This window comes from Micromys minutus (assembly GCF_963924665.1).
Source record: "Micromys minutus genome assembly, chromosome: 4".
Lineage (NCBI taxonomy): Eukaryota > Metazoa > Chordata > Mammalia > Rodentia > Muridae > Micromys > Micromys minutus.
In genome coordinates, this window is record NC_137973.1 from 83,449,244 (window position 1) to 83,475,134 (window position 25,891).

At 43.0% G+C, this 25,891-nt stretch overlaps 1 protein-coding gene across 1 annotated transcript in view; it reads left to right on the plus strand.

Moving 5' to 3' along the window:
- PIGK (phosphatidylinositol glycan anchor biosynthesis class K) overlaps positions 1-24,357 on the plus strand; it is a 79,454-nt gene extending 55,097 nt beyond the window's left edge. Inside the window, exon 11 of the mRNA XM_080915143.1 lies at positions 24,042-24,357. Within this exon, the coding sequence (XP_080771269.1) occupies positions 24,042-24,158 (117 nt within the window). The 3' untranslated portion in view covers positions 24,159-24,357. The remainder of the gene's footprint in view (positions 1-24,041) is intronic.
- Positions 24,358-25,891: the final 1,534 nt, after the last annotated feature.

The following is a 25,891-nucleotide window of genomic DNA, read 5'->3' on the forward strand; positions in this document are numbered from 1 at the left end:
CCTCTTCCTGCTCCTCCTCCTCCTGCTCCTCCTCCTCCTGCTGCTCCTCCTCCTGCTCCTCCTCCTCCTACTCCTCCCGTTCCTCCTCTTCCTGCTCCTCCTCCTCCTCCTGCTCCTCTTCCTGCTCCTCCTCTTCCTGCTCCTCCTCCTCCTCCTGCTCCTCCTCCTGCTCCTCTTCCTGCTCCTCCTCCTGCTCCTCCTCCCGCTCCTCCTCTTCCGGCTCCTCCTGCTCCTCCTCCTTCTACTCCTCCCGCTCCTCCTCCTCCTGCTCCTCCTCCTGCTCTTCCTCCTCCTGCTCCTCCTTCTCCTCCTCCTCCTCCTGCTCCTCCTCCTGCTCCTCCTACTCCTACTCCTCCTGCTCCTCCTCCTGCTCCTCTTCTTGCTCCTCCTCCTCCTGCTCCTCTTCCTGCTCCTCCTTCTCCTGCTCCTCCTCCTGCTCCTCTTCCTGCTCCTCCTCTTCCTGCTCCTCCTCCTGCTCCTCCTCCTGCTCCTCCTCTTCCGGCTCCTCCTGCTCCTCCTCCTTCTACTCCTCCCGTTCCTCCTCTTCCTGCTCCTCCTCCTGCTCCTCCTCCTCCTACTCCTCCCACTCCTCCTCCTCCTGCTCCTCCTCCTGTTCCTCCTCCTGCTCCTCCTCCTGCTCCTCCTCTTCCGGCTCCTCCTGCTCCTGCTCCTCCTCTTCCTGCTCCTCCTCTTCCTGCTCCTCCTTCTCCTCCTGCTCCTCCTCCTGCTCCTCCTCCTGCTCCTCTTCCTGCTCCTCCTCCTGCTCTTCCTCCTGCTCCTCCTTCTGCTCCTCCTCCTGCTCCTCCTCTTCCGGCTCCTCCTGCTCCTCCTCTTCCTGCTCCTCCTCTTCCTGCTCCTCCTCTTCCTGCTGCTCCTTTTTCTGGTCCTGCTCCTACTGCTCTTCCTCTTGTTCCTCCTCCTGATCCTTCTGCTTCTCTCTCTCCTTGCTTCCCCTTCTCCTCTTCCTCCTCATCACCATCACAAAATAAATAGAGCTACCACAGAAGTTTCATTTACATATAAATGAACTGGAGCTCAGTCACTTTAGTGATCTGCTTGAAGTCTTATAAATGTCAAAGTGAGAATTTGGGTCTGGGGCTAGTGGCTCCAGAGTCAATATACTTGACTACTAATCAATGTTCTCTCCTTATCAATACTCAAAATTGTTTTCACAGAACTTCTTCCCTCAGAAAATGTGGCCATTGTGAATTGTAAGCAGGTGTAATCCAGTGCTAGTTAATTGGAAGCTTATTTTAGAAGGACTAACTCTCAGCTGGACTCCCTTTGTGTTCTCCAGCAGATGAGAATCCCTGCATTGAAAAGCTTGGCTGTGCGTGGTCCCTGCTCTACCTCAGTTGCACTGTCCTCTCCAGTGAATCTGGGACAGTCAGAATCTGAAGAGTGGTGGTGGAAATAGTCATGGGGAGGTGTCACATGGCTCTCACAGTGGCTTTTGCCACTTCTTTTTAGAGAATATTCCTTTAAATGCCTATAGATAAAGGCTTATTAATAGGTCCTATAATGCATTTTTATTTATTAATAGCAAGCATGGCACAATCATGATGGTGGTTGTAAATTGACCTGATATTTTAACAGTCATTATAATCTTATAAATATTCCAAATAGAAGGAGTAGTTTCCTTTTCTGTATCTTATTTTACAAAAATGCATCACTTAGCAGAGAAATCCAGTGCTGTTAATATCTGAGACACATGTGTGCTGTGGTGGAGGATTCAGCTTGTGAGCGATGTTTGCAGAGGCCAGTTTTCTACCTCCAGCAAACAGAGATAACGCTCGCTGGGAACTTCTCTAGGTGACAGGTACCTAAAAGAAAAGACTGGTAAAGAAAAGGGACCTAAACCAGGTTTCCATCCTGTGCTTCCCGGGGAACGGTTTAATGTACAGTCTGATATGGCAGGTTACCATAGCTACCCACAGGCCCGGAGAGCAGAGCACTGGCTCTGAGCAGCTGCCTTTGTTGTCACATGCCATCTCAGGGAACCTGACAGCCCCCAAATTCACCAAAACCTGTTCCTGAGGTGTTGGAAGAGAATACTGAGTCACAAGGACTCCCCTGAGTGTGCAGACACTGCCTTAGCTTCATGCCTGTACTCAGCAGGGCTGCTGGCATTTCTCTGTCACCTAACTGGCCTGAGCTGGAATGAGCATGCTTCTTAATAACGGGAGGTCTCATTTATGGTAACAGTGGCGTGGGCTTGCCAGCGTCCTGTCTTAGATGAGAAGGGTCGGTGTCTTTAGCCGATCTCTGACAGTCAGGGTTTACTTGTATTCCCTCATGCCAATCATAGTTTGGGTTACTGTGTCATTCTTTTTTCAGTGACCTCTGATTATAATTTCTGGTAAATTTTAGAGAAGCCCTATCTGTCTGTCTGCCTCTCTGTTTACTTACTTGTGGGTCATATTGCTTTACATTCAAGATGATTTATATGATCAGTTTTTAATTTTCTCATTTTGCGTATGCACCCTTTTATATTTTCCAGTACTCTAGGTTTATTAATATAAAACGAAGCCCATGTTGTTTAACTGCATGTACCTGGCAGGTGTTTGGTTTAGGATGGACCTGTGGATGTCTTAATTGTGTGGAGTACACACGTCTGTGGTTAGGTAATTATTCACTCTATACTGCTGCTGGAGATACGTGGTGATTATGAATGAGTGGGTAGATACTGATCACTTTTTCCCTTTCTGGTAATTAGCACCATGCACTATAATGACGGCGTGTACAGCTTGTGGTGGAGCCGGAGACCTAGAACTGGCAGAGTTTGTAGTTTGCATCTTACAGTAACAGTTGCACTCTCCTGTGAGTTCTATCCTGTGTGCTCAGCCACTACTGACACAGGGAGGAGTGTGTAAGAACAGTGACAGATTATCTGCTGACACAGGGAGGACTGTGTAAGAACAGTGACAGATTATCTGCTGATACAAGGAGGACTGTGTAAGAACAGTCATAGATTGTACCCTCTGCTGACACAGGGAGGACTGTGTAAGAACAGTGACAGATTATCTGCTGACACAGGGAGGACTGTGTAAGAACAGTCATAGATTATCTGCTGACACAGGGAGGACTGTGTAAGAACAGTCATAGATTGTACCCACTGCTGACACAGGGAGGACTGTGTAAGAACAGTGACAGATTATCTGCTGACACAGGGAGGACTGTGTAAGAACAGTCACAGATTATCTGTTGACACAGGGAGGAGTGTGTAAGAACAGTGACAGATTATCTGTTGACACAGGGAGGACTGTGTAAGAACAGTCACAGATTGTACCCACAGAGATCTTGGTCTGGGAAAGAATCATTGTGAATACGGGTAAAATAATTAAAATATTTGTTTTTATTGTAAAGAAACACTGAGCACTTTCATAATGACTGCTGTGACTAACAGTTACTACTTTTATTAAAAATGCTTTGTTGAACTTTATTTGAAAAGGCATTCAGTCTGTGATCGTATTTTGATACAAGCAAATAGAGTTCCAAAAAATTAATTTGACTGAAATTAAATTGTTTCTCCCATGAATGGCTTCATTAAGAACAGAGGGGGGTTTGTGATTTGTTCTTCAGCTGGTGTATCTCAAAAGAGAGTATGTCAGAATTCAGACATTAAAACTTGAAAGGATTGTGAGGATTCTCCAGGGAAACCCACAGTGAAGAACTTTTAACAATTTTGCCTAAAACCAAGAAGTTGGAATTTAACTGTGTTTAAACAAGAGAGTAACAGAAGCTGGTACAGCTACTTATATCTGGAATAACTCCTCAGCCAGTGACTGCTTCAGAAGAGGTCTCCAGCTGACAGCAAGCTTTACTTACTTGTGATGTAAATTTGTGATGTGCTTGTGACATTTCTTTTAATATGCATAAAGGTTTTTTTTGGGGGGGGGTGAGGGTAAGTTGTACGTTGTTGTACTTTAGGTAATTGACTTTGTTTTTACCAATGTGAGAAAATGTCTTCATGCTTTGAAATCCTAAGCTGATCTCTTAGTCCATGCTGATTTTCAACTCTCCAGAATCTTCCCTGGGAGTTGGCCTAGTCTTGTACTAGCTGGAGTTACCACAGAGAAAGGAGCCTCAGTGGAGGAAATGCCTCTATGAGATCCAGTTGTAAGGCATTTTCTCAACTAGTGATCAAGTGGGGAGGGCCCAGCCCATTGTGGGTGGTGCCATCCCTGGGCTGGTTGTCCTGGGTTCTATAAGAAAGCAAGCTGAGCAAGCCAGGGGGAGCAAGCCAGTAAGTAACATCCCTCTATGCCCTCTGCATCAGCTCCTGCTTCCTGACCTGCTTGAGTTCCAGTCCTGACTTCCTCTGGTGATGAACAGCATGTGGAAGTGTAAGCTGAATAAACCCTTTCCTCCCCAACTTGCTTCTTGGTCATGATGTTTTGTGCAGGAATAGAAACCCTAACTAAGACAAATTAGGACCAGGAGTGGGGTATTCCTGTGGGAACCTGACCATGTTTTGGTGAGGACTGTGGAAGAACTTTGGAACTTTGAGGTAGAAGAGCCATTGGAATATTAAGAGCTCTGTGAGATGTTCTGTAGGAGCTTGGAAGTTAAGAACAGTGCAGAAGATGGAGGTCTGGCTTGTGAACTTTCAGAGGGAAGATTAAAGACTCTTGTCAAGGCTGTTGCTGTTTTGACTATGAAGATTCTATGGTTTTGGTTAGCTGGAGCTGAAGAATCAGCTGGGATTAACAAGATACTAGAACTACTAAAGCAAAACCTTTGCATTACTGGGACTATTGATGCTGGTCAGCTAGAGCTAAGAAATTAGTAGTGATTAAGAAGAGACTTGCATCATTGAGGTGAAATCTTCTGGGAACTGTTTTCTGAGAGTGCAGAGAGGCTTTTCCAGAGATAGCCAGTGTTGTACCTCATGCTGTGGTTGGACTTGGTAATGTGTAAGAGTCACCCAGGTGGTGCTGGTTTTGAAGGAATGAAGGGTTCAAGGAAAGCAGCTGAGGCTCAGCACTGTGAGAAGCCATGGAAGGCCATTGGTGAAGGTACAGCCTCAGCTGCAATTAATGCACCAAGACAAGCAGTGTTTTGTAGATACCAGTGCCATGGAGATGAACACCAAGAACAGCAGTGGAGGTGGAGAACAGGCTACTGGACCATAGATGACTATGTGTGTGCTACAAAGGGAGAAGTGACCCAAGCCCTTGGAGGAGCCCAGAAGTTCATGAGTGGATCCCAGACATTGATTAGATAGTTAGAGTTGGATTTTGCTTTTGATTGTGACTGTTCCCTGGTTTTATCCTTCTTGAAGAAAGAAGTGAAGCCCACAGTTAAGAAACTTTGAATTTTAAAAGAGATTGGATATTTTAAAGGAACTGAAAATTTTAATGTGTAAGATTTTGTAAAGACTGTGGGACTCTTTACGGTTATTTAGATCTTGAGGATGAATAAGAAAGTAAGGGTTGGTCCTTTCCAGCCCAGAGGGCAGGGTGACCACCATCAAGGCTCAGGACCCACCTGCACACAGCTGAGCCCCCAGAGAAGTCTCACAAGAGCTCTCCCACCTGAGCCCATGGAGACAATGGAGTCACTGCAATCAGAACTCACTACCTACCCACAAAGAGACAAACACCCAGAAGCAATTTCCTTCCTGAGACTTCGGGCCCTCAGATCCACAGGAGAGAAAGGCTCCAGTCAGAGACAACAAGATCACCTCTAATCACAGATGACAAGATGGCAAGAGAAAAGTGAAAGAACCTAAGCAATAGAAACCAAGACAACTTGGCAACATCAGAACCCAGCTCAAACACCACAGCAAGTAGTGGATTGCCAAACACACCAGAAAAACAAGACTTAGCCTTGAAATCATGATTCATGATGATGAGGGAGATCTTTGAGAAATGTATAAATAATTCCCTTAAACAATTACAGGAGAACCAGGATAAATCACTCAAGAACTACAGAAAAACACAACCAAACAGATAAAGGAATTAAAAATGGAAATAGAAACAATAAAGAAAACACAAAAAGAGACAAACCTGAAGATAGAAAACCAAAAAAAGAAATGAGGAGTCACAGATGTAAGCATCACCAACAGACTACAAGAGATTGAAGAGATGATATCAGGGGCCGAAGACAACAGAAAACATAGACAAAGCAGTTAGAGAAGATGCAAAAACCAAAAAGCTACTAACCCAAAATGTCCAGGAGATCCACGACACAATGAGAAGACCAAACCTAAGGATAATAGGAATAGAAGAGGGCGAAGAATATCAACTAAAAGGCACAGTAATTATCTTCAACAAAATCGTAGAAGAAAACTTCCCTGCCCTTAAGAATGAGATGACCATGAGCATACAGGACACCTATAGCACTCCAAATAGAGTGGACCAGAAAAGAAACTTTTCCCGACACATAGTAGTCAAAACAACGAATATTCGAAAAAAAGAATCCTAAAAACTGTAAGGAAAAAAGGACAAGTAACATATAAAGGCAGACCAATCAGACTTACACCAGATTTATCAAAAGAGACTATGAAAGCTAGAAGATCCTGGACAGACATCATACAGACCCTAAGAGAACACAAATGCCAGCCCAGGTTACTGTATCCAACAAAACTCTATATCACCATAGATGGAAAAACCAAGATATTCAGATAAGTCTTCCTCCAACAACAAAAATAACAGGAAACAAAAATCACTATTTCATAATTTCTCTTAACATTAGTGGACTAAATTCCCCAATAAAAAGACATAGACTGTCAGACTGGATATGTAAACAGGATCCAGCATTTTGCTGCTTACAGGAAACTAATCTCAGAGACAAAGACAGACATTACCTCAGAGTAAAAGGCTGGGAAAAAAAAACCTTCCAAGCAAATGGGCCCAGGAAACAAGCTGGAGTTGCTATTCTAATACCAAATAAAATAGATTTTTCAACCAAAAGTTATAAAAAAGATAAGGAAGAAGACTTTTTACTCATTACAGGAAAAATTTACCAAGATGAACTCTCAATCATGAATATCTATGCTCCAAATACAAGGGCACCCACATTTATAAAAGAAATCCTACTAAAGTTCAAAGCATATATTACACCACATACAATAATAGTGGGAGACTTCAACACTCCACTCTCATCAATGGACAGATCATGGAGAAAGAAACTGAACAGAGACACAGCGAAACTAGCAGAGGTTATGAACCAACTGGAATTAAAAGACATCTATAGGACATTTCATCCAAAAACAAAAGAATATACTCTTTTCTCAGCACGTCATAGTACCTTTTCCAAAACTGACCATATAGTTGGTCACAAAACAGGCCTCAACAGAAACAAGAAGATAGGAGTCCTCCCATGCATCCTATCAGATCACCATGAACCAAGGTTTGTCTTTAGTAACAACAAAAACAACAAAAAGCCCACATACACATGGAAGCTGAACAGTGCTCTGCTCAATAATAACATGGTCAAGGAAGAAATAAAGAAATTAAGGATTTTTTAGAATTTATCACTACATACCCAAACTTATAGGATGTAATGAAAACAGTACTGAGAGGAAAACTCATATCTCTGAGTTTCCTCCAAAAAGAAACTGGAGAGAGCATACACTAGCAGCTTGACAGCACACCTGAAAGCTCTAGAACAAAAAGAAGCAGATACACCCAAGAGGAGTTGACGGCAGGAAATAATCAAATACCGAGCTGAAATCAAATTGAAACAAAAAGAACTATACAAATAATAAACAAAACCAGGAGATGGTTCTTTGAGAAAATCAACAAGATCAGTAAACCCTTAGCCAGACTAATTAACTACAGGGCACAGAGAGTATCCAAATTAACAAAATCAGAAATGAAAGGGGAGACATAACAGAAACTGACAAAATTCAAGAAATCATCAGATCCTACTACAAAAGCCTATACTTAACAAAACTGGAAAATCTGGAGGAAAAGGATAAACTCTAGACAGATACCAGATACCAAAGTTAAATCAGGACCAGATAAACCATCCAAACAATCCCATAACACCTAAAGAAATAGAAGCAATCATCAAAAGCCTCCCCACCAAATAAAGCCCATATGGGTTTAATGGAGAATTCTGTCAGACTTTTATAGAAGACCTAATACCTATACTCTCCAAACTATTCCACAAAATAGAAACAGAAGAAAGCAATTTGTTCTTCGAAGCCCTAATCATGCTCATACACAGCCACACAAAGACACTACAAAGAAAGAGAACTTCAGGCCAATTTCTCTTGTGAACATCGATGCAAAAATACTCAATAAAATTCTTGCAAAACGAATCCAAGAATGCATCAAAACAATCATCCACCATGACCAAGTAGGCCTTATTCCAGGGATGCAGGGATGGTTCAATATACGGAAATTTGTCAATGTAATCCACCATATAAACAAACTCAAAGAAAAAAAAACATGATTCTCTCACTAGATGCTGAAAAAGCATTCGACAAAATTCACACTGCTTCATGATAAAAGTCTTGGAAAGATCAGGAATTCAAGGCCCAACATAGTAAAAGCAACATATAGCAAACCAGTAGCCAGCATCAAACTAAATGGAGATAAACTTGGAGTAATCCCATTAAAATCAGGGACTAGACAGGGCTTCCCACTCTCCCCCTGCCTATTCAATATAGTACTGGAAGTCCAGGCCAGAGCAATTAGACAACAAAAAGAAACCAAAGGGATTCACATTGGAAAGGAAGAAGTCAAAATATCACTATTTACAGATGATATGATAGTATACTTAAGTGGCACCAAATATTCCACCAGAGAACTTTTACAGCTAATAAACAACTTCAGTGACTGGTTGTAAAATTAACTCAAACAAATCAACCACCTTCTTCTACTCAGTGGATAAACAGGCTGAGAAAGAAATTAGGGAATCAACACCCTTTACAATAGTCACAAAGACTATAAAATACCTTGGGGTGACTTTAACCAAACAAGTGAGGGATCTGTATGGCAAGAACTTCAAGACTCTAAGGAAGGAAATCGAAGAAGCTCTCAGAAGATGGAAATCTCCCATCCCAATGTGGATTGGCAGGATCAACATTGGCCATCTTGCCAAGAGCAATCTACAGATTTAATGCAATCCCCATCAAAATCCCAACTCAATTCTTCATAGAGTTGGAAAGAGCAATTTGCAAATTTATCTGGAATAACAAAAAACCAGAATAGCGAAATCTATTCTCAAAAATAAAAACACTTCTGGGGGACTCACCATCCCTGATCTCAAGCTATATTACAAAGCGATTGTGATTATAAACTGTATGTTATTGGTACAGAGATAGGTAAGTAGATCCGTGGAACAGAATTGAGGACCCAGAAATGAACCCACACACCTATGGTCACTTGATCTTTGACAAAGTAGCCAAAAAACATTCAATGGCAAAAGGAGAGCCTCTTCAACAAATAGTGTTGGTCCAACTGGCAGTCAGCATGCAGAAGATCGATCCTTTCCTGTCTCCTTATACAAAGCTCAAGTTCAGGTGGATCAAAGACTTCCACATAAGACCAGCTACAGTGAAACTATTAGAAGAGAAAGTGGGGAAGAGCTTAAGAGGAAATTTTCCTGAACAGAACACCAATGGCTTATGCTCTAAGATCAAGAATGGACAAATAGGACCTCATGAAATTGCAAAGCTTTTGTAAGGCTAAGGACACTGTTAAGAAGACAAAATGGCAGCCAGCAAAGAAAGGATCTTTACCAATTCTGCATCTGATAGAGGGCTAGTATCCAATATATACAAAGAACTCAGGAAGCTAAACTATAAAGAATCAAATAATCCCATTAAAAATGGGGTACAGAGGTAAACAAAATTCTCAGCTGAGGAATATCAAATGGCTGAGAAGCAACTAAAGAAATGCTCAGCATCCCTAGTCATCAGTTAAATGCAAATCAAAACAATCCTGAGATTCCACATCACATCAGTTAAAATGGCTAAGATCAAAAACGCAGGTAACAGCAGATGCTGGTGAGGATGTGGAGAAAGGAACACTTCTCCACTGTTGGTGGGGTTGTAAGCTGGTACAACCACTCTGGAAATCAGTCTGATGGTTCCTCAGAAAATTGGACATAGTACTACCTGAAAACATCTATTCTACTCCTGGGCAAATACTCCAAAGGTGCTCCAACATATACAAGGACACATGCTCTACCATGTTTATAGCAGCCTTATTTATAATAGTTAGAAGCTGGAAAAAACCCAGATGTTCATCAACAAATGATTGAATACAGAAAATGTGGTACATTTACTCAATGGAGTACTACTCAGCTATTGGAAACAATGACTTCATGAAATTTATAGGCATATGGATGGAACTAGAGACTCATCCTGAGTGAGGTAACCCAATCACAAAGAACACACATGGTATGCACTCACTGATAAGCAGATACTAGCCCCAGAAAGCTCTGAATACCCAATACCCATGAAACAATTCACAGACAGTATGAAGTTTTTGGTCATGATGCTTATGCAGGAATAGGAACCCTGACTAGGACATCTGTTAAGACCCCTCCTCCTCTTGGCTGTTAGGCCACCTCCCACTGTGTTTGCTCTTGATGGAGTAAGACTTCTCCATTTCGCACAGTGCTCTCCTTCCCCGAGAACAGCCTGCTCTTCATTTCTCTTCTCACCTGGCTTTGTTAGAGAATCTTTCATCTGTTTCATCAAAAACTGCCTCTTGTGCTTTCTGTCCTTCATGTTAGCTGTAGCACTCAGTCCACACCTGTTCCCTATGTGGCTATTTTAGCCCTCAGCTCCTGGACAGTCTCTTCTAAATGAAATGTGACTGTTGTGGCCTTGGGATGATCCAGGACAAGGCGCAAATGAAAGTGCTAATTGATCATCTTGTATTGTTCGGTGATTTGTCTAGTGTTTTTATCTGTAGAGACATTAATATGAATTGAGAACTGGTGTATGGCAATATAGAGCACACTTAGCAGTCAACAATACTGGTCTGGATTAGCAGTGACTCTTTCCCTCGTTTAACAGAGAATTTTACTGTTAGGCTACAGGGAGAGTCACAGTGAGATGCTCTAACAATCACCAAGGAACTGGCCAGTTACTGAAAGAGACTGCCAGCCCTTGCCCTTTTTAACTGGCAGAAATTATTATGCCTCCTAGAAATCAGGGTAAAGTAAAAGAGGGTAAAGATTTCTTGGGGAATTTAAGTCTCATGTTCTTTTAACACCCTCTTGCTGCTCAGCAGTGCTGAAAGCCTTTTGGAAAGGAAGCAGCCTTCTCTCTGGGGCTCTGAGACCGTTACCACTGCCGGCAGGTGTGTGTGCACATCACTGTTCACTGTTGGTCTGTCCCATTGCATTGTCAGCTTCTAGGTCCCTCTGTCCTCCCTGGGCTTGTCCTTGGCATCTGAGCAATGCCTGGTGTGTGACAGGCACTCAGACCACAAGTATGAGAGCAGAGCTGTGTATCTGACTGATGAACCAGTGTGACCACGTGCGTCTCACACAATGTGTGAAGAGGGCGTGCTGTCACGTGCACTCACTTGTCAGCTCCCGTGTCTCAGAGCCCGTGTCTTACGTAGACACTGTTTGAGTTCATTCCTGTGTTAGGCTCTGCCCCTTAGTCTGAGTGTTTAGAGCCTTTCAGTTGGTCACTGTGTCTGGCTGTGCCTGTCTTAACTGTTGTGTGTTCTCCATTTGCCTGTTTGCTCTTGGTTCTCTCTGCGTCTGTGCATTATTTTAGATTGTGTAATCTGCAGAATTCCAGTGAATCACCTCATTGCCCTGGGACTTAGGCTTGCACCTTGATTTCATCATGGTCTACTTCTTTATTGTCGTGTGTGTGTGTGTGTGTGTGTGTGTGTGTGTGAGACAACCTCATCTGCCATCTTCAGGTAAGCTGTCTGCCTCTTCTGAGACAGGCTTTCGGATTTGCCAACCTCTGGCAGTTAGGCTCAGCCTCCTCAGGGCCGAGGCTGCAGGTTCAGGTTGTGACCTGGGTTCTGGAGCTTGGACGCAGGTCCGTGCACTGGCAAGGCAAGCAGGCCACCAGCTTCTCCATGCCCTCAGCCCCACAGCGTACTCTAAGTGATTCTCTGTTCACGTGTGCCGTGGGGACTATTCCCAGCTCCTCATTCTTTGTGCTGTTCTGAACTTCACAACATTTGATTACTTTTGCTTTTAAATAGTCAACTGCATATTTAAGTCTTTAAAGCTAGGGAAATATGTTTACTTGATCCCCATTTCAATTCTCCCTTCTTCCAGTGTGTGAGCCTTACCCAGATGTCCTTCCTTGCCTGAAGAGCTTCACCACTAACCCTGCGCTGTGGGTGTGTGGGTGCTGAGTCCCACACCATGGCCCTGGTGCTCTCCTACCTTTCCTCCTACAAAGGTCCTTTTATACGTTCCTTCTACCTAGAGTTCCAAGGTAATAGCTTCAGTTTATGTTTCTGCATGCGGGCAGTGTGTTTCTTGGCTGGGACTCAGTGGTTTGCCCACCTGCTTCTTCTCAATGTCTGTCCCGGGCTTTCATGGTTTTGATTCTAACGTCCCTGTGAGTGTTTTTCTCTGTTGGCTTATTGTGTGCACAGGTTTGAACTTTGGAAGGTTAGCCATTATATCAGACCTTTTTCTCTGTACTTGGGAATGAGGTGTGCAAATGTGATGGTGTGCCCTGTCTCTGGGCTAGATTCTTGAAAGTGCCATTGTGTGGGAGAGGCTCTCAGGAGTGTGCTGTTACTCAGCCCGCAGGCTTTGGACTGTGCTGCATTGGGAATGTATGTGTTCCTCTCTGACTCTGAGGTCAGCCCTCCCATGTACAGTCTGCTAACTACGTCCACTGTCTTCTCATTTCATAGTCTTTTGCAAACAGCAAACTCATATGTATTTATTATAGACAACATGCTTTAAGTACATGTACTTTGTGAACGCAATCTATGTATAGTCTTTTCATCAAGAAAGTATAAATTGTGATTTTCTTCTCACACGGCATAGCCTGATTACAGTTCCCCAGTTCTTCCAGTTTCTCCCTCCTCCATCCCAGTGCCCCCCTTTCCTCCTCTATCCCAGCCTCCCTTTCTTCCTCCATCCCAGTGCCTCCCTTTCTTCCTCCATCTCAGTCCCCCCTCCACCTCCATCCCAGTCCCCCCCTTCACCTCCATCTCAGTCCCCCTCCACCTCCATCTCAGTCCCCCTCCACCTCCATCTCAGTCCCCCTCCACCTCCATCCCAGCCTCCCTTTCCTCCTCCATCCCAGTCCCCCTCCACCTCCATCCCAGTTTACCCCTTTCTGAACACCATTCCCCAGTTCTTTCCAGTTTCTCTCCACCTTCCCATCTCAGTCCACCCCTTTCTGCCTCTCATTAGCAAACAAACTGGTTTCTGTGGATGATGATAGTATAAAATAAAATATAACAAAATAAACAAAATCTACCACATCTGAACTGGACAAAACCAGCAAATGAACAAAGGAGAAGGAAATGAACCCAAGAGAAGGTGCAAGAAATGAAGATCCACTTGTTTGCACACTCAGGGATGCCATTGAACACCAAACAGTAGTCACGGTAGATATGCAAAGGACTTGGAAGCTAAAAAGAGGGAAGAAAAGATACATAAATACAATCAAAGTAAAGTTAGAAAGTAAGATTAAAAACCAGCAGCAGTGAGAGCTCTGGCTGACATTAGACCGGGAGCCACCAGAGATGAGCTGAGCTCGTTTTCTGTAAGCAGTCTACTGCCAGGGATGCAGTCTGCCCACCGGAGGAGTTTGTCCAGCGAGACACCCTTGGGGAGAACTCATTTTCATTTGCAAGTGGTTGTCAGCAGGGGACAGTTTCTGGCTCTAGAGCCCGCCTGCTGCAGACCCGTGCAGGGCTGTGTATGCTGCCTCAGCCTGTGTTCATATGTCGGCCATGTGGATTTCAGGAGTCTTGTTTTGGGGGTGTCCTGCGCTTCCTCTTGTGTTTACGCTCTCCCTCTTCTGAGGGAGGGACCTGATGGAGTCCATTTAGGTCTGAGTGTCCTAAGGTTTCTCACTCTGCATGGTGCCTGGTTGGGGTCTGTATTTGTTTCGTCTGCTGCAGGAGCCTGTGGGTTCCCAGGGAGCCCTGGCCACAATTGCGCAGGTCTTAGTTTTAACTTCAGAATACCTCCTTGCATGTGCTGTGTTTGCGTATGTTTCTCTCCTCAGATGTTTTCCTTTACACTCCGTTTAAAGTGTTTGTTTCAAGTTTCCTATTCGCTAAATCCCTCCTCTCTTCTCAGAAGGTGTAGTCTCACCTGGTGTGGTGGTTTGAATAAGAATGGCCCCACAGACTTTGAATGCTGGGTCTTCAGGCATTGGCACTTTTGGGGAGGAGTTAGGAGGTGTGGCCTTGGAGTAGGTATGGCCTTGTTGAAGGAAGTGTGTCACTGGGGTTGGGCTTTGGGATTTCACTCTTTCCTCCTGCTGCTTGTGGTTCTGGATGTAGAAATGTCAGCTGCCATGTCTGCCTGTGTATGGCCATGCTCCCCACAGGGAGGACCTTGGGCTAGCCCTCTGAAACTGTAAGCCAGCCCCAATTAAGTGCTTTCCTTTATAAGAGTTGGTGTGGTGATGGTGTCTCTTCACATGGAACACTGACTTAGGTACTTGGATGTGGTGTTTGAGCGACGACTTGTAGAATAATACATAGTTATAGAGAATACAGAGTCTTAGTGGAGTGCTTTATTTTTATGCATTTGTTTAAGACAAAAGGTAATCACTGAGTTTTGTCTCAGAGAACAAATATTAAATTTGATAATTTTATTTACTATCAATACATTTTTCTTCCAATGTGTTTATTAGTTTTGCATTGCTTTGTAACCAACACTGATTTAAAAATTATCATTACTTCACATTTTCCTGGAGTCTGGTCCGGGCTCAACTGAGTGTTCTGCTCAGATCTCAGAAGCTTCTGTCAGGATAGCAACCAGTGATGTGCCCTGAGATCCTGGGTCATCTTTTATGCTCAATGCATAAAAAAGCCCTAGTTTTCTGTGGTATAGAATTCAGCCCTTGCTTGGAGTCTAGAGGTTGTCTGCTCTTTCGGCTGCTCCCTGCTCTCTGTCTGTTCTGAAATGTGGCTCCAATTCTTCAATACCCAGGAAGCAGTTTGAATGTTTCTAACATATCTCTCTGATATCTAGACCTCCATTCCAGTAACCTTCCTTTTGTTAGTAGTCAGCGTATTCTCAGAATCCCTTCTGTGCTGTAATCGATGCTCACAGGACCCTGTCACAGGCCCTAGAAACAGTTGTTCTTCTTGGAGTGGGAATTGTGGGTTTGTCTTACAAGCCTTACAAGTTTACCTACCGTGGTTTATATTATTAATTATTACTACAATATTTATATTATTATTATAATTTGAAGCCTTTAAGTCACGAGGACTGGAGAGATGACTCAGAAATTAAGAGCACAGGCTGCTTTTCCAGAGGACTCCTGTTAGATTCCTAGTACCCGCAAGGTAACTCTCAGTTTTCAGGTTCAGTCCCAAAGGAATCCAACAACCTCTGATGGCCCTATGGGCACCGTGTGTACATGGTCTGCAGAGATAGGGGCAGGCAAAACACTCATACATATTTAAAATGTTAGGTTTTTATGTAAAGGGTATAGATACATTGAAAATACTAATGGACTATATTAAATTGATAGTGGAAACCAATTATTTTCTGAAGTATTATAACTATAACCTTGGTAGATTGTTTTATAATTTTGTTTCTTCAGAGAAAAGTATAATTAACTCTCATTATTCTTAGAAAAGAATCTCAGCGAAATTTTGGTAATTTTCTCTTTGCTTAGCAATAAATATGTATAATTTCAAAAATCCTGATTCGTTTTTACATAAATTTAATACTTAGTTCTGTACTAGTGTTTTGAAGTTATATGGTAATTTTCTCGCAACATGAAAGGGTGAATGAACTGTTCACAACTCTGAGTGTAGTGTTGCTTAGTTACCTGACCCTTTCATTTGAAGTATTAGACATTTTGATAATTGGTAGCCCTTGAGCTTCTGAGTGTTGCTGACACACTGTGGTTTATGTAAGCCATTCACCTTTGTATTGTAGTGTTTCTGTGAGGTAAAATAAGAGTGTCGTTAGCACAGGCTGTGGAGTGTCTTAACTATATGAAACCAGTCATTTCAGGAAACACTCTAATGGACACCAATGAAATTATAAAAATACTTTAATATGAGCTTGCTTCAAATACAGTTATACTGCAAAATGCAATAACAGTACTGATCTGTCACATGTCTGTAAGGAAAAGATCAGTGGAGGATATCTAGAATGTTACATGGAGTTGTATTAAAAATTCAGGGGCAGCATTGGACACACGGAAAGTGCACTCAAATCATGCTGCCCATTGTCGTACCCAAGTTATTTAAGTAGCATCTCACATGGACTGCTCCTCCAATGGGCAAAGAGCACGAAGCTGCGCCTAGGTAGCCCCATTCATTTAACTTTTCACGTGTGTATGTTTGTGTATGTGTGTGGGTGTACATGCACATGTGTTTGCATGCATGTGGAGATTCAAGGCCTATGTCAGGAAGCATCCTCCATTGATTGTCTACCTTATATATTAAGGCAGGTATCTCGGTGAAGTCCAGAGCATTTATGGCAAGTCTAGCTAACCAGCTTGCTCTTAAGATGCCTGTTGTGCCCTCAGAGCTTGGAGTTACAGGTGACATACCCAGCATCACATGGGTTTCTGTGGCTCCAAACTCCAGGCCTCACATTTGCAGGACAAGTGTTTTAATGCTGATCCCTTTCCCCAGCCTGGAAACTCTTGCATTACATTTTTTTTCTGTGCATTCTCCTTAAGCACACCCCTCCTTAAAATTCCTATACATTATACATTATTTTTTTAAAGTACAAATAAATCTGAGTTGAACAGTATCCACCTGTAATCCTACTTCCTCCAGAGATGCAGATCTAAGGAATTAGTATATTTCTCTCTTTTAAATATTTTGCTGTAGAATTCTAAGCCACATTTCATATCAATTTGCATATTGTTTTAACTTTCTTATTGTGGGATAGGAATCTCTTAAATCATTAACATTGTTTGCAAGCGTGTTGGTGTCTGTCTACTACATGGCACTGTCTGCTTGTGTTGTTTCTGATGTTTACTGAAGAGGGGAAACTGGAGATTGTGTATCTTTGTCAACACCTCCCAGTTCCTACTGTACAGTTCCTAGAGGAAGAAAAAATACTGTAAAGACCTAAAACTGAAGTTGACCTTGTTAATTAACAGTCACTAGTTTATTTTAAAGAGCAGAACATGTGCATGCTGCTTTAATGACAGGGAAAGTGAGTTAGCCTTTATAGATTTGTGAGAGCTTTGATCCCCTTCTCCTTATTGATAAGCCCTGTGCCTTATGACTTTGGGGAAAGCCTCCTGAGCCTAATATTTTCTTCTGTTACATTTTCCTATTGATTTTCCTTTTAAATTTATTCATCTACTTTGTAAAGTGCAGGTATTTGCAGGTATTTCAGAAATGTATGCCCATTCTACACCTTTGCTTGCTTGTTTTCATTCCTTGCATTTGGGCTCATAAATCTTTTCACTGTGTGCATCCCTACACTTTATCCCTGTTGTCCTTTGTATTTATATAACTTTAAGTAATATGAAGTGGACTTTGGTGTTTCTAAGGTTGAGTTAAAACAAATCTGACTCTGACACTAACACAGTGTTGAGAATGTGAAACAGTACTTCTTTGCCATTGATTTCAGAGAGTTCTAGCATCTATAAATTCTTTCTTTTACAAATTATAAAGTATCTACTATAGGAGGTTGTTAAAATAATTATATTTATCAATAGTAATCATATTTTATTAATACTTATTAATATTTTGTTGTACCATTTATAAATTAAAGTTTGAGTTAAGAATGTATCAAAAAATGAGTTCCATTTTTTGAAACCTGTGGTCTCAGATATTTGCTAGGGTCTTGAAGCCTGTCTCACAGACAAGGGTGAAGAAACTATAATAAACTGTAGGTTGATGTTAAGGTGATACATGATTGGACAGTAGACAATGGGTGGGAACAAAGTTTTGGTAAAACGGAAGAGGAGGAGAAAGCCGGAAATGCAAGAGGAGGCAACATGGAATCAGATATGGATGTTTCTCTCAACGAATCTCTATATGGATAAGGTTGTTATGATTATTTATAAGGGTTTCTATGGGTCAATTTATCTTATCTATGTGGAAAGTTTTTATCTTTGTCAACTGGTTGTAAGATTATTATGTAGAAAGATTGTGAATTGAGAATTTAACATATAAACCTGTTTGATAAGTTGTTGATTGTTGAGACTTGACTTTACAGGACTGTGGAGGACAGTGTGCAAAAGCAATGGCTGAGAACTAGCAGTTCCAGCTCTGTTGCCCTTGAGTGTGGGGCCCATGGACTGAGATGTGTGTGTGTGTGTGTGTGTGTATGTGTGTGTGTGTGTGTGTGTGTGTGTGTGTGTAAGCCTTGGTAACAACACACCAAGGGAAAGTGAGTGAAAACGACACAATGGGGCAGTCATGGACCACCCGGGACAGAAGCAGCCAGGGCAGGTGGAGTGAACTACCTGGGAGTGGAGGGTCGGCTTGTGGATCCTGTGATAGCATCCGGGTGCCTGGCTCACACTGGAGATCCCCCTGGGATAACAACAGAACTTTAAAAATATTTACCAGTACAATAAACCTTTATTGTTGTAAGCTATTGACATTTGTAAACTTTAGTATTTGGTAATGTCATGCATGAATACAATGTATCGAAATTATAGCAGCCTGTTCCCCCATCCTGACTCCTGTTTTACCCACACACTCCTGGATGCCTTTTCTTATGCCCATCTTTCGGGTTTTGTGCCAGTACCACAATACTGGCTTACATTATCCTTTTTCTTCTTCATGGTTTTCACTCTCTGTAAACTAATATAATTGTTTACCTGGCATCTCATGCTATAGGCATCCCTACCTGTCTTATGTTTTTAAATTGCTATTTCAAATAAAAGAAAAAAATCTATTTTTTACTGACGTGATTGATGGCTACTGATTTTAAAAGAATATTTCAAGCATGAGCTCTTATTACAGGTAAGTTTATATACTTTTTTTATATGGATAGTAGTTTCAACTGAAAGTTTACTTCCCCCCAGGAGTTGTATCTGGATTGGCCAGTGAGAAGAGAGTGATATTAAAACAAACAAACAAACAAAAAACTTTAACAGTAGGTATTCTCATCACATAAAAGTGAAATCCACGGTAAGGAAAAACTATAATTAGTGTTCTATCAAAAGGGAAGTGTCAGTGGAGATCCATAATTATCTCATTAGATTAACCACACTGTCAGTTTAGCAAGGGGCAGAAGCAGAGGTGGGAGGTGTTTCTTTGTCCAGCAGGGGGCAGCATCTGACTTGCTAATGGACCCCCTTGCCTACTGATGGCAAGTAGAGAAGCTTTGGGAAGGGTCCCCAGAAGACAGTAGAGCAGGCACTTCACACTGGGACTGGAGAGTGGGAAGTCAACACTGTGCATTGAGTGGGTCACACTGAGGGCTTGGCCTTGTGACCTCGCAGACCAGCAGAGTTCATGGTGGAGCAGGGCCAGTCAGTCCCCTCAGGCCTTCATCACTGTTGACATATGAGCCAAAGTGGATCCTTGCAAGTCTTTATTCTGACTTTAAGCATCAATTCTTTCCTTTCACCTCAGTGTTTATATTTCATGGCAATGATGTGTAATAAATCATGTCACAAATTAGTGACTGAAAACCTTTGTTTGTTGATCATTTGTTGAGTGGATAGTTTTCAGCTTGGCAGTTTGGGCTGAGTGTAGCTGGGTGTTTCCTTTGCTCTCCCTGGTGTGTCTGTGGTGACTGAGGTAGTCTGGCTGCGCAGTAGCTGGAAAGATGTTTGTTCACTTTTCTTCCAGAAGCTTGGGCTTCCTCCTGATGAGAGTAGGCATCTGAGACAGAACAGACAATGGCTCCAGGGTTACACTTGTGCTACCCAAAAGCAGCTTCTAGGTCAGCCAATTCCAGCAACATTTCTCCTGCCTGCAGTGTGACACTCAAGTCTAAGGCCTTCTTTATGCATACTGGGCACAGACCACTGACCTACTTCCCCACAGACGCCACCTGCTTATGGGACCTGCTGTGAGGCTAACACAGTGAGAACTCGGCTTCCCTTCCTTTTCATCTCTCAGGTCTTTGTCTTTGGTTTGGGGGGGGGGGGTTGTTTGTTTGTTTTTACTCTTCTTTTTTTTTTTTTTTTTCTTTTATGAGCAGGGACTCTTAACCTTCCTAATGCTGTGAGCATTTAATACAATTCCTCATGTTGTGGTGACCTCCTAACGATAGAATGATTTTTGTTTCTACCTAATAACTGTAATTTTGCTAATGTTATTAATTGTAATGTAAATATCTTGTAAACATCTATGTTTTTCTGATGGTGGTAGTTAACTCCTGTAAAAGGGTCATTAGACCCTCCCCAAAGTGACCCATAGGTGAGAACCACTGTTGTAGATAATTATTATATTTTTATTTTTAGATAAAGTTTATTACTTTTGTATAATTAATATTAATTTCGTAGATTATATTGTGGGATCTTATTACATTTTACTTAGAAGTACCTTCCCTGCATCCTCAGGATGTATCTCTTTTTTTCTACATAGTTTTCTTTAAGGTTTTTCTTTATTTTGTTTTATTTATTATTGTTGGGGGGGGTGCTTCTGCACACACATCGAGCTCAGAGGACAACTTTCCGGGTTGTTCTGACTTTCATCCTTGTTCTGGTATTTCTGCTGCTTCATGTATAGCACAGGTTAGCTAGCCCACGCGCTTCCTGTTGGGTCTTGTGTTTCCGCTTCCACCTGGCTGTGGACAGTCTGGGCTTTGGCGGAGTGCAGGTGTCTCTGTCTTCTGAAATCTGTGCTGTTTTTAACTGTTCCCAGGATCTGCAGGCAGCGGTGAAACTAAACCAGGGTCACACACTGTCTTGCTGCTCACACTGGTTTGGGCTCCTTAAAGAAGATGAAATGTATAAGGAAAAGCACACTTTTTAGCATGCACTACGGATGAGGCTGGTTCTGTATTTCTCTTGGGTGATGACTTACCACATGGATGTCTGTTCCTCTGTCTAGATAAGTACTCATGTCTGTATATTGCAGGATGCTGTGAACTATCTTCAGTGCCCTGTGCAGTGTCCGGGGTTCTGAGGGATTGCGTGTAATAGAGACATGACACGGTGGTGCACGGGGAGGTTGGGATGCGATGTTCAGCGTGGGCTGCCGCATAGATCCATGTCAGCACTGCAAGCAGCAGGAAGAGGGCAGACTGTATCCCATCTCAGCTGACTCCAGCTTTCTCAGGGCCCAGCAGCCCTTAGCATAGGCTGCAGCAATTTGCAAACTGGGCCCTCTAACCCATTATAGGCTTAACATTTAAGACTCACAGACACTGAAGGTATCTGGGTTTCTTGGAGAAGTCAACTAGATATGGATAGGATATGTGTTGTGTTTTGTGCCTTTATACAGGTTTCTATGAGGGTGCAGGAAAGCCTGCCTTTAGCTCAGTCCAAAGGGCACTTAATGGATTTTTCACTTTTTATCAAACAGATGTACAAAATGCATATAAATTTTTTTAAAAAGCTCACTGCAAATGTTGGTGTTTGAAAGCTGAGGTTTGCTGCTTTTGTCGATTTGTGCTGTGTTTTATGATTCTTGTACCAGTGAGGACACACACGTGTGCACGCACATATTTCATCTTCTGCTGTTACTTCCAAATCTTCCTCTTGGGAACTGCAACTCTGGTTCTTCCTTCTCTCTGGTTCCCTTGTGCAGAGGCAGAAGGAGCAGGGATGGGTTAGTTGCTGAGTCTTTGGAGAAATGATAGTCACTTCCAAAGATGCTGCTTTCTGCTGGCTTAACTTTGGCAGCTGTCTTTGGTCGTGCAGCTCAAGATTTAATGGTAGATTAAAGGCCGGGGAAGACGTGTCATTGGAAAGTAGCTTCTCCAGCCACAGAAATAGTTTCCCATTGACTACTTGTTACTTCTCTGATCTTAGGGCAGAACTTAACTGTGTACTGTAAACACACTTCCCGGACCCTTTCCGCACCAAAGCTGTAATCTGATTTATAGAACAAGTCTCTGGGTCCTACTGGTTCCCATTGAGTTTACCCCACTGCTAAGTTTTGGCAATAATTGTTTTATTTTTCTAGTGAGTAATGTGTGCATGCACCTGCGTATGCTTTCAAATGTCATGAGAATCAGCAATTCTTGGTGAGGAAAAACCAGACTCTTATCTTTCCAACTTAGCCCAGGCTCCAGTTCACCTGCAGGTTGTGCGCCATGCTCTCCTGTTCTGGGAGCTGTACCCTGCTCTGGTGTGGGGAGAAGCTGTTCTTAAGCCTTGCTGAGGCTTCCACAGGCCTTACCAAGTATTTGACTGGTAGCAAAGGGACATGACTTGCAGAGCAATAGCCATGCTTAGTGACAAGTTAGGTTTCCTGTGGGTTTCACATAACTACGTTATATTAATTATTCTAGACTTTTGACAGAAAAAATTAATTTTCCATAGTGTAAAGAGACCATGTTTTAAAGAATTATAAGCTTTGAATGGCCTGAGACCTGCTGTACTTAAAGTTTCATATGACACTAGAGGACAGGGACCTTTGTCACTGCCATCATTATACAAAGGTCAAATCCATCCAGGAATCTGTGTGTCAGTATGTGAAGGTATAGACATGTACACACACATGCATGCGTGTGTTTGTGTTTGTGTGTGTGTGTGTGTGTGTGTGCATGTATGGTGTTTGGGATTGAGCCCAGGGCTTTATCCATGTTAGGCAGCTACAACTCAAATACCGAATTGCATACTTTTAGAAAGTAATTCTGAAAATTGCCTTTAGTGTTTTAATTTCATTTATTCCAACATTTGTTTCTGAGGCAGGATCTTAATATGCAGCCCAGGTTACTCTGGAATTTGCTATGCAACCCAGACCAGCCTCAAATGCCTGCCCTTGCTTCCTTTGCTCCCCAAGCTCTAACAACTATTTACCTCTGTTGCCAACTTTGGATTTAATATGCTTGGCTCGGATTTTGGGGACCTGTCTGGAGGAGAGTTAAAGCAGACAAACATAAAGTCAGAGTGTACCACTGAGTTAATGTCAGTTTACTTCATATTAGACATTTGATTAAAATGCTTAAAATTTATTATGATCCAAATTAATCACTAAGGCTTTTGTCACTTTAGTTTGATAAATTAATTTTGAACTAACAGAAGTTGAATCTCATTCTGTGACTGTTACCATCCTGGTCAATATTACAGTAAGTTGACACATGAAGACATATAGGCACACACCTCAGTTGCAGAACCGTAGTGCTTCTATTGAAGACACAGCAAAGTGGGAGAATGCTCTTCCCTAGACAAAGGCGCCCAGGACACTCAGCTGCAGACTGTGGGGTGTGTTGGAGAAGAGGTGTGCACTGAGCTCTAGATGAAGGAACACACGGCACTGGGTGTGGAGATGAGAGGTAAGGGTAGATGCAGGGGCATGGAAGGAGGAGCCAGCCTTTTGAGAATTCAGAGCCAAGGGTGTTTCCAGCTAGAAATAGTCTCAGGGCGGGCACCACCCTAGTCAGTGAGTTTTAAAGAGGTACCCCAGGGTCAGGGCCTCCTCTGTGAAGGGAAAACCCGACCAAGGCTGCCTGCATCCAGACCGGCAGCTGCTGCTGTTAGGGTGAGTTTCGTACCATGTCCTCAACGTCTAACTAGTGTGGTTTGTGACTGCTTCCGGTTTCATAGAAAAGATGAGACATAAAACTAAATTTAATGGAGAAATAGCAGTGGCAGGACTCTTCCCCTGCTGAGTAAGTTGAGGAGGGTGGCGGTTATACTGGTGCCAGGACAGGAGCTTCATTTAGCAGGATATTTATCCCAGTTGAGGTCTTCACTGCTGCTGGCCAAGTGCATTCTTCTGGGCCACGCGCTCCTCTAACAACCACCACTAAATGCTCTCTTTCCTATCAGCGTTTACATTATCTATTGCTAAATTCTTCAGCTCTGAGGTGGCCATGTTATCCTTGTTTTGCAGAAACCGAAGCTGAAAGACTGGCACCCTCCCGGAGGCTTCATCCTGGGACTGTGGGCGCTCATCATCATGGTCTTCTTCAAGACCTATGGGATCAAGCATATGAAGTTCATCTTTTAGACTCAAGGGTGTTTGAAGGACAACGACTGGAAGATTGAGCCTTGGATAAACTTAGGTTTTTATATGTCTTTAAATATGTTGCTTTTGTATAAATTTGGGAAGAAATTTAGGAAAATGGAACGTTAGTGAACTTTTGACTTTATAACTTAATGTATCTTTCATTGTGTTTGTGTGAGATATAGAAACCAGAGGACAGTGACATTGGTGTCTTGGTCTTTTCATTTACGTACATATGTTCCCAGTTATAGAGCACATGCTGTTCCATAATCTTTGGTGTTTACAGTGCATTATTACCTTTCCCCTTCCTTGGCTATCCTTCAAGAATATGCTGTGAGCCTAACTTGGAGGCACTTGCCTGCAGTCCAGGCTGTTCAGGAGGCCGAGGAGATTCTTTCAGCCCTGGGGGTCAAAGGTCAGCCTGGGCAACAAACAACAGAGAAGAGAAACACCGTGGAACGCATTACAGTGTGTGGACCCTTACCTGTTCCCAGCGTTCCCTTTGGCTTGCTCTGGAGTGCACGGTGACTCTCAGTCATTCGTGGGAGCCTGCAGCGTTAGTTGTAGGGGGCGAAGCACAGCTCTGGTCTCTCTAGGGAAGAAGTGCCTCTGAGAATTTCTAGGGTTAACCGCCCAGAGGAACATGCCCTGTTATTTTCTACCTAAAGCATCCTGTGAACTTGTAGAAGTTTGTCCTGAAAGAGACAGACTGTCCCTGAGGACAGACACGGAGCACACACGTACGGCCCCGCCTCCACGTAGTGGCTCAGTGACACACCAGGCACTGCTTCATATTCCGTAAGGTGTACGAGCTCACACCCACACTGGCTCTTCTACACTGCCACCCCCATCTGTCCTGTGTGTTTGTGACCAGTCTCAGGTACTCCTTCTCTTTCAGACTCTGCCGTCAGAGAGCCGTGCTAGGGTGGGTGCGCCTATAGGTTTACTATTCACATCTGAGGGGATACCTAGTGTCTTACCTAAGAATCTGTTTTCTTTACACTGTTTACCACTGTAGGCAACAATGAAGAGACTCTTCTAACCCCTGGCAGCGCACAAAGAGACACCTTGTTGGTGACGTTGCTCTCATCAGTCAGGGCAGGACAGACGGAAGTCCTTCATTCATCCTAACTTAATGCCTGGCTTGGTGGCCAAAGCTGTAAAAGTCAAATCATCAAGTCAAGTCCAGGCAGCACAACTTGGGAGGAAGACAGTGGACAGAGACATGTGGACCAAATGCCACCCACAGCAAAACTGCAGTTCCAAAGTAGCAACAAAACACCTTTGTTGTTGGGGTCACCATAACATGAGGAGTATTCAGGGGGTACAGCGCTTTGAAGGTTGAGAATCACTGGTTTAAAGTTGATAATCCACTGATCTCCTTACTAAGTAGCACCTAGAACACTGTGTTGTAGTTGTAAGCAAAGCATCCTCTCAGCAGCAACAGAGTGACTGCCATCGCCCCATGACAGTCTAGTGCAGGTAATACTGACGCTCCTCTAGCTCCGAGTCTTTATTAACAGGCAGTTTTACTGCTGTGCTATGTAAGAGAAAAAAGGGAATTTCTTCTGGAGCACGGAAGAACAAGCAGAAGCTGGAGTAAGAGACGGTCTGACCACACCCCTTCTAGACCATGCTTGACACAAGGTCCTGGGGACACGATTGGGTGGGGCAGAAGGAGTGTGGGAGTAAGGACTGCTCTTGAGACAGTCATTTTGTCTGAATGGAGTGAACAT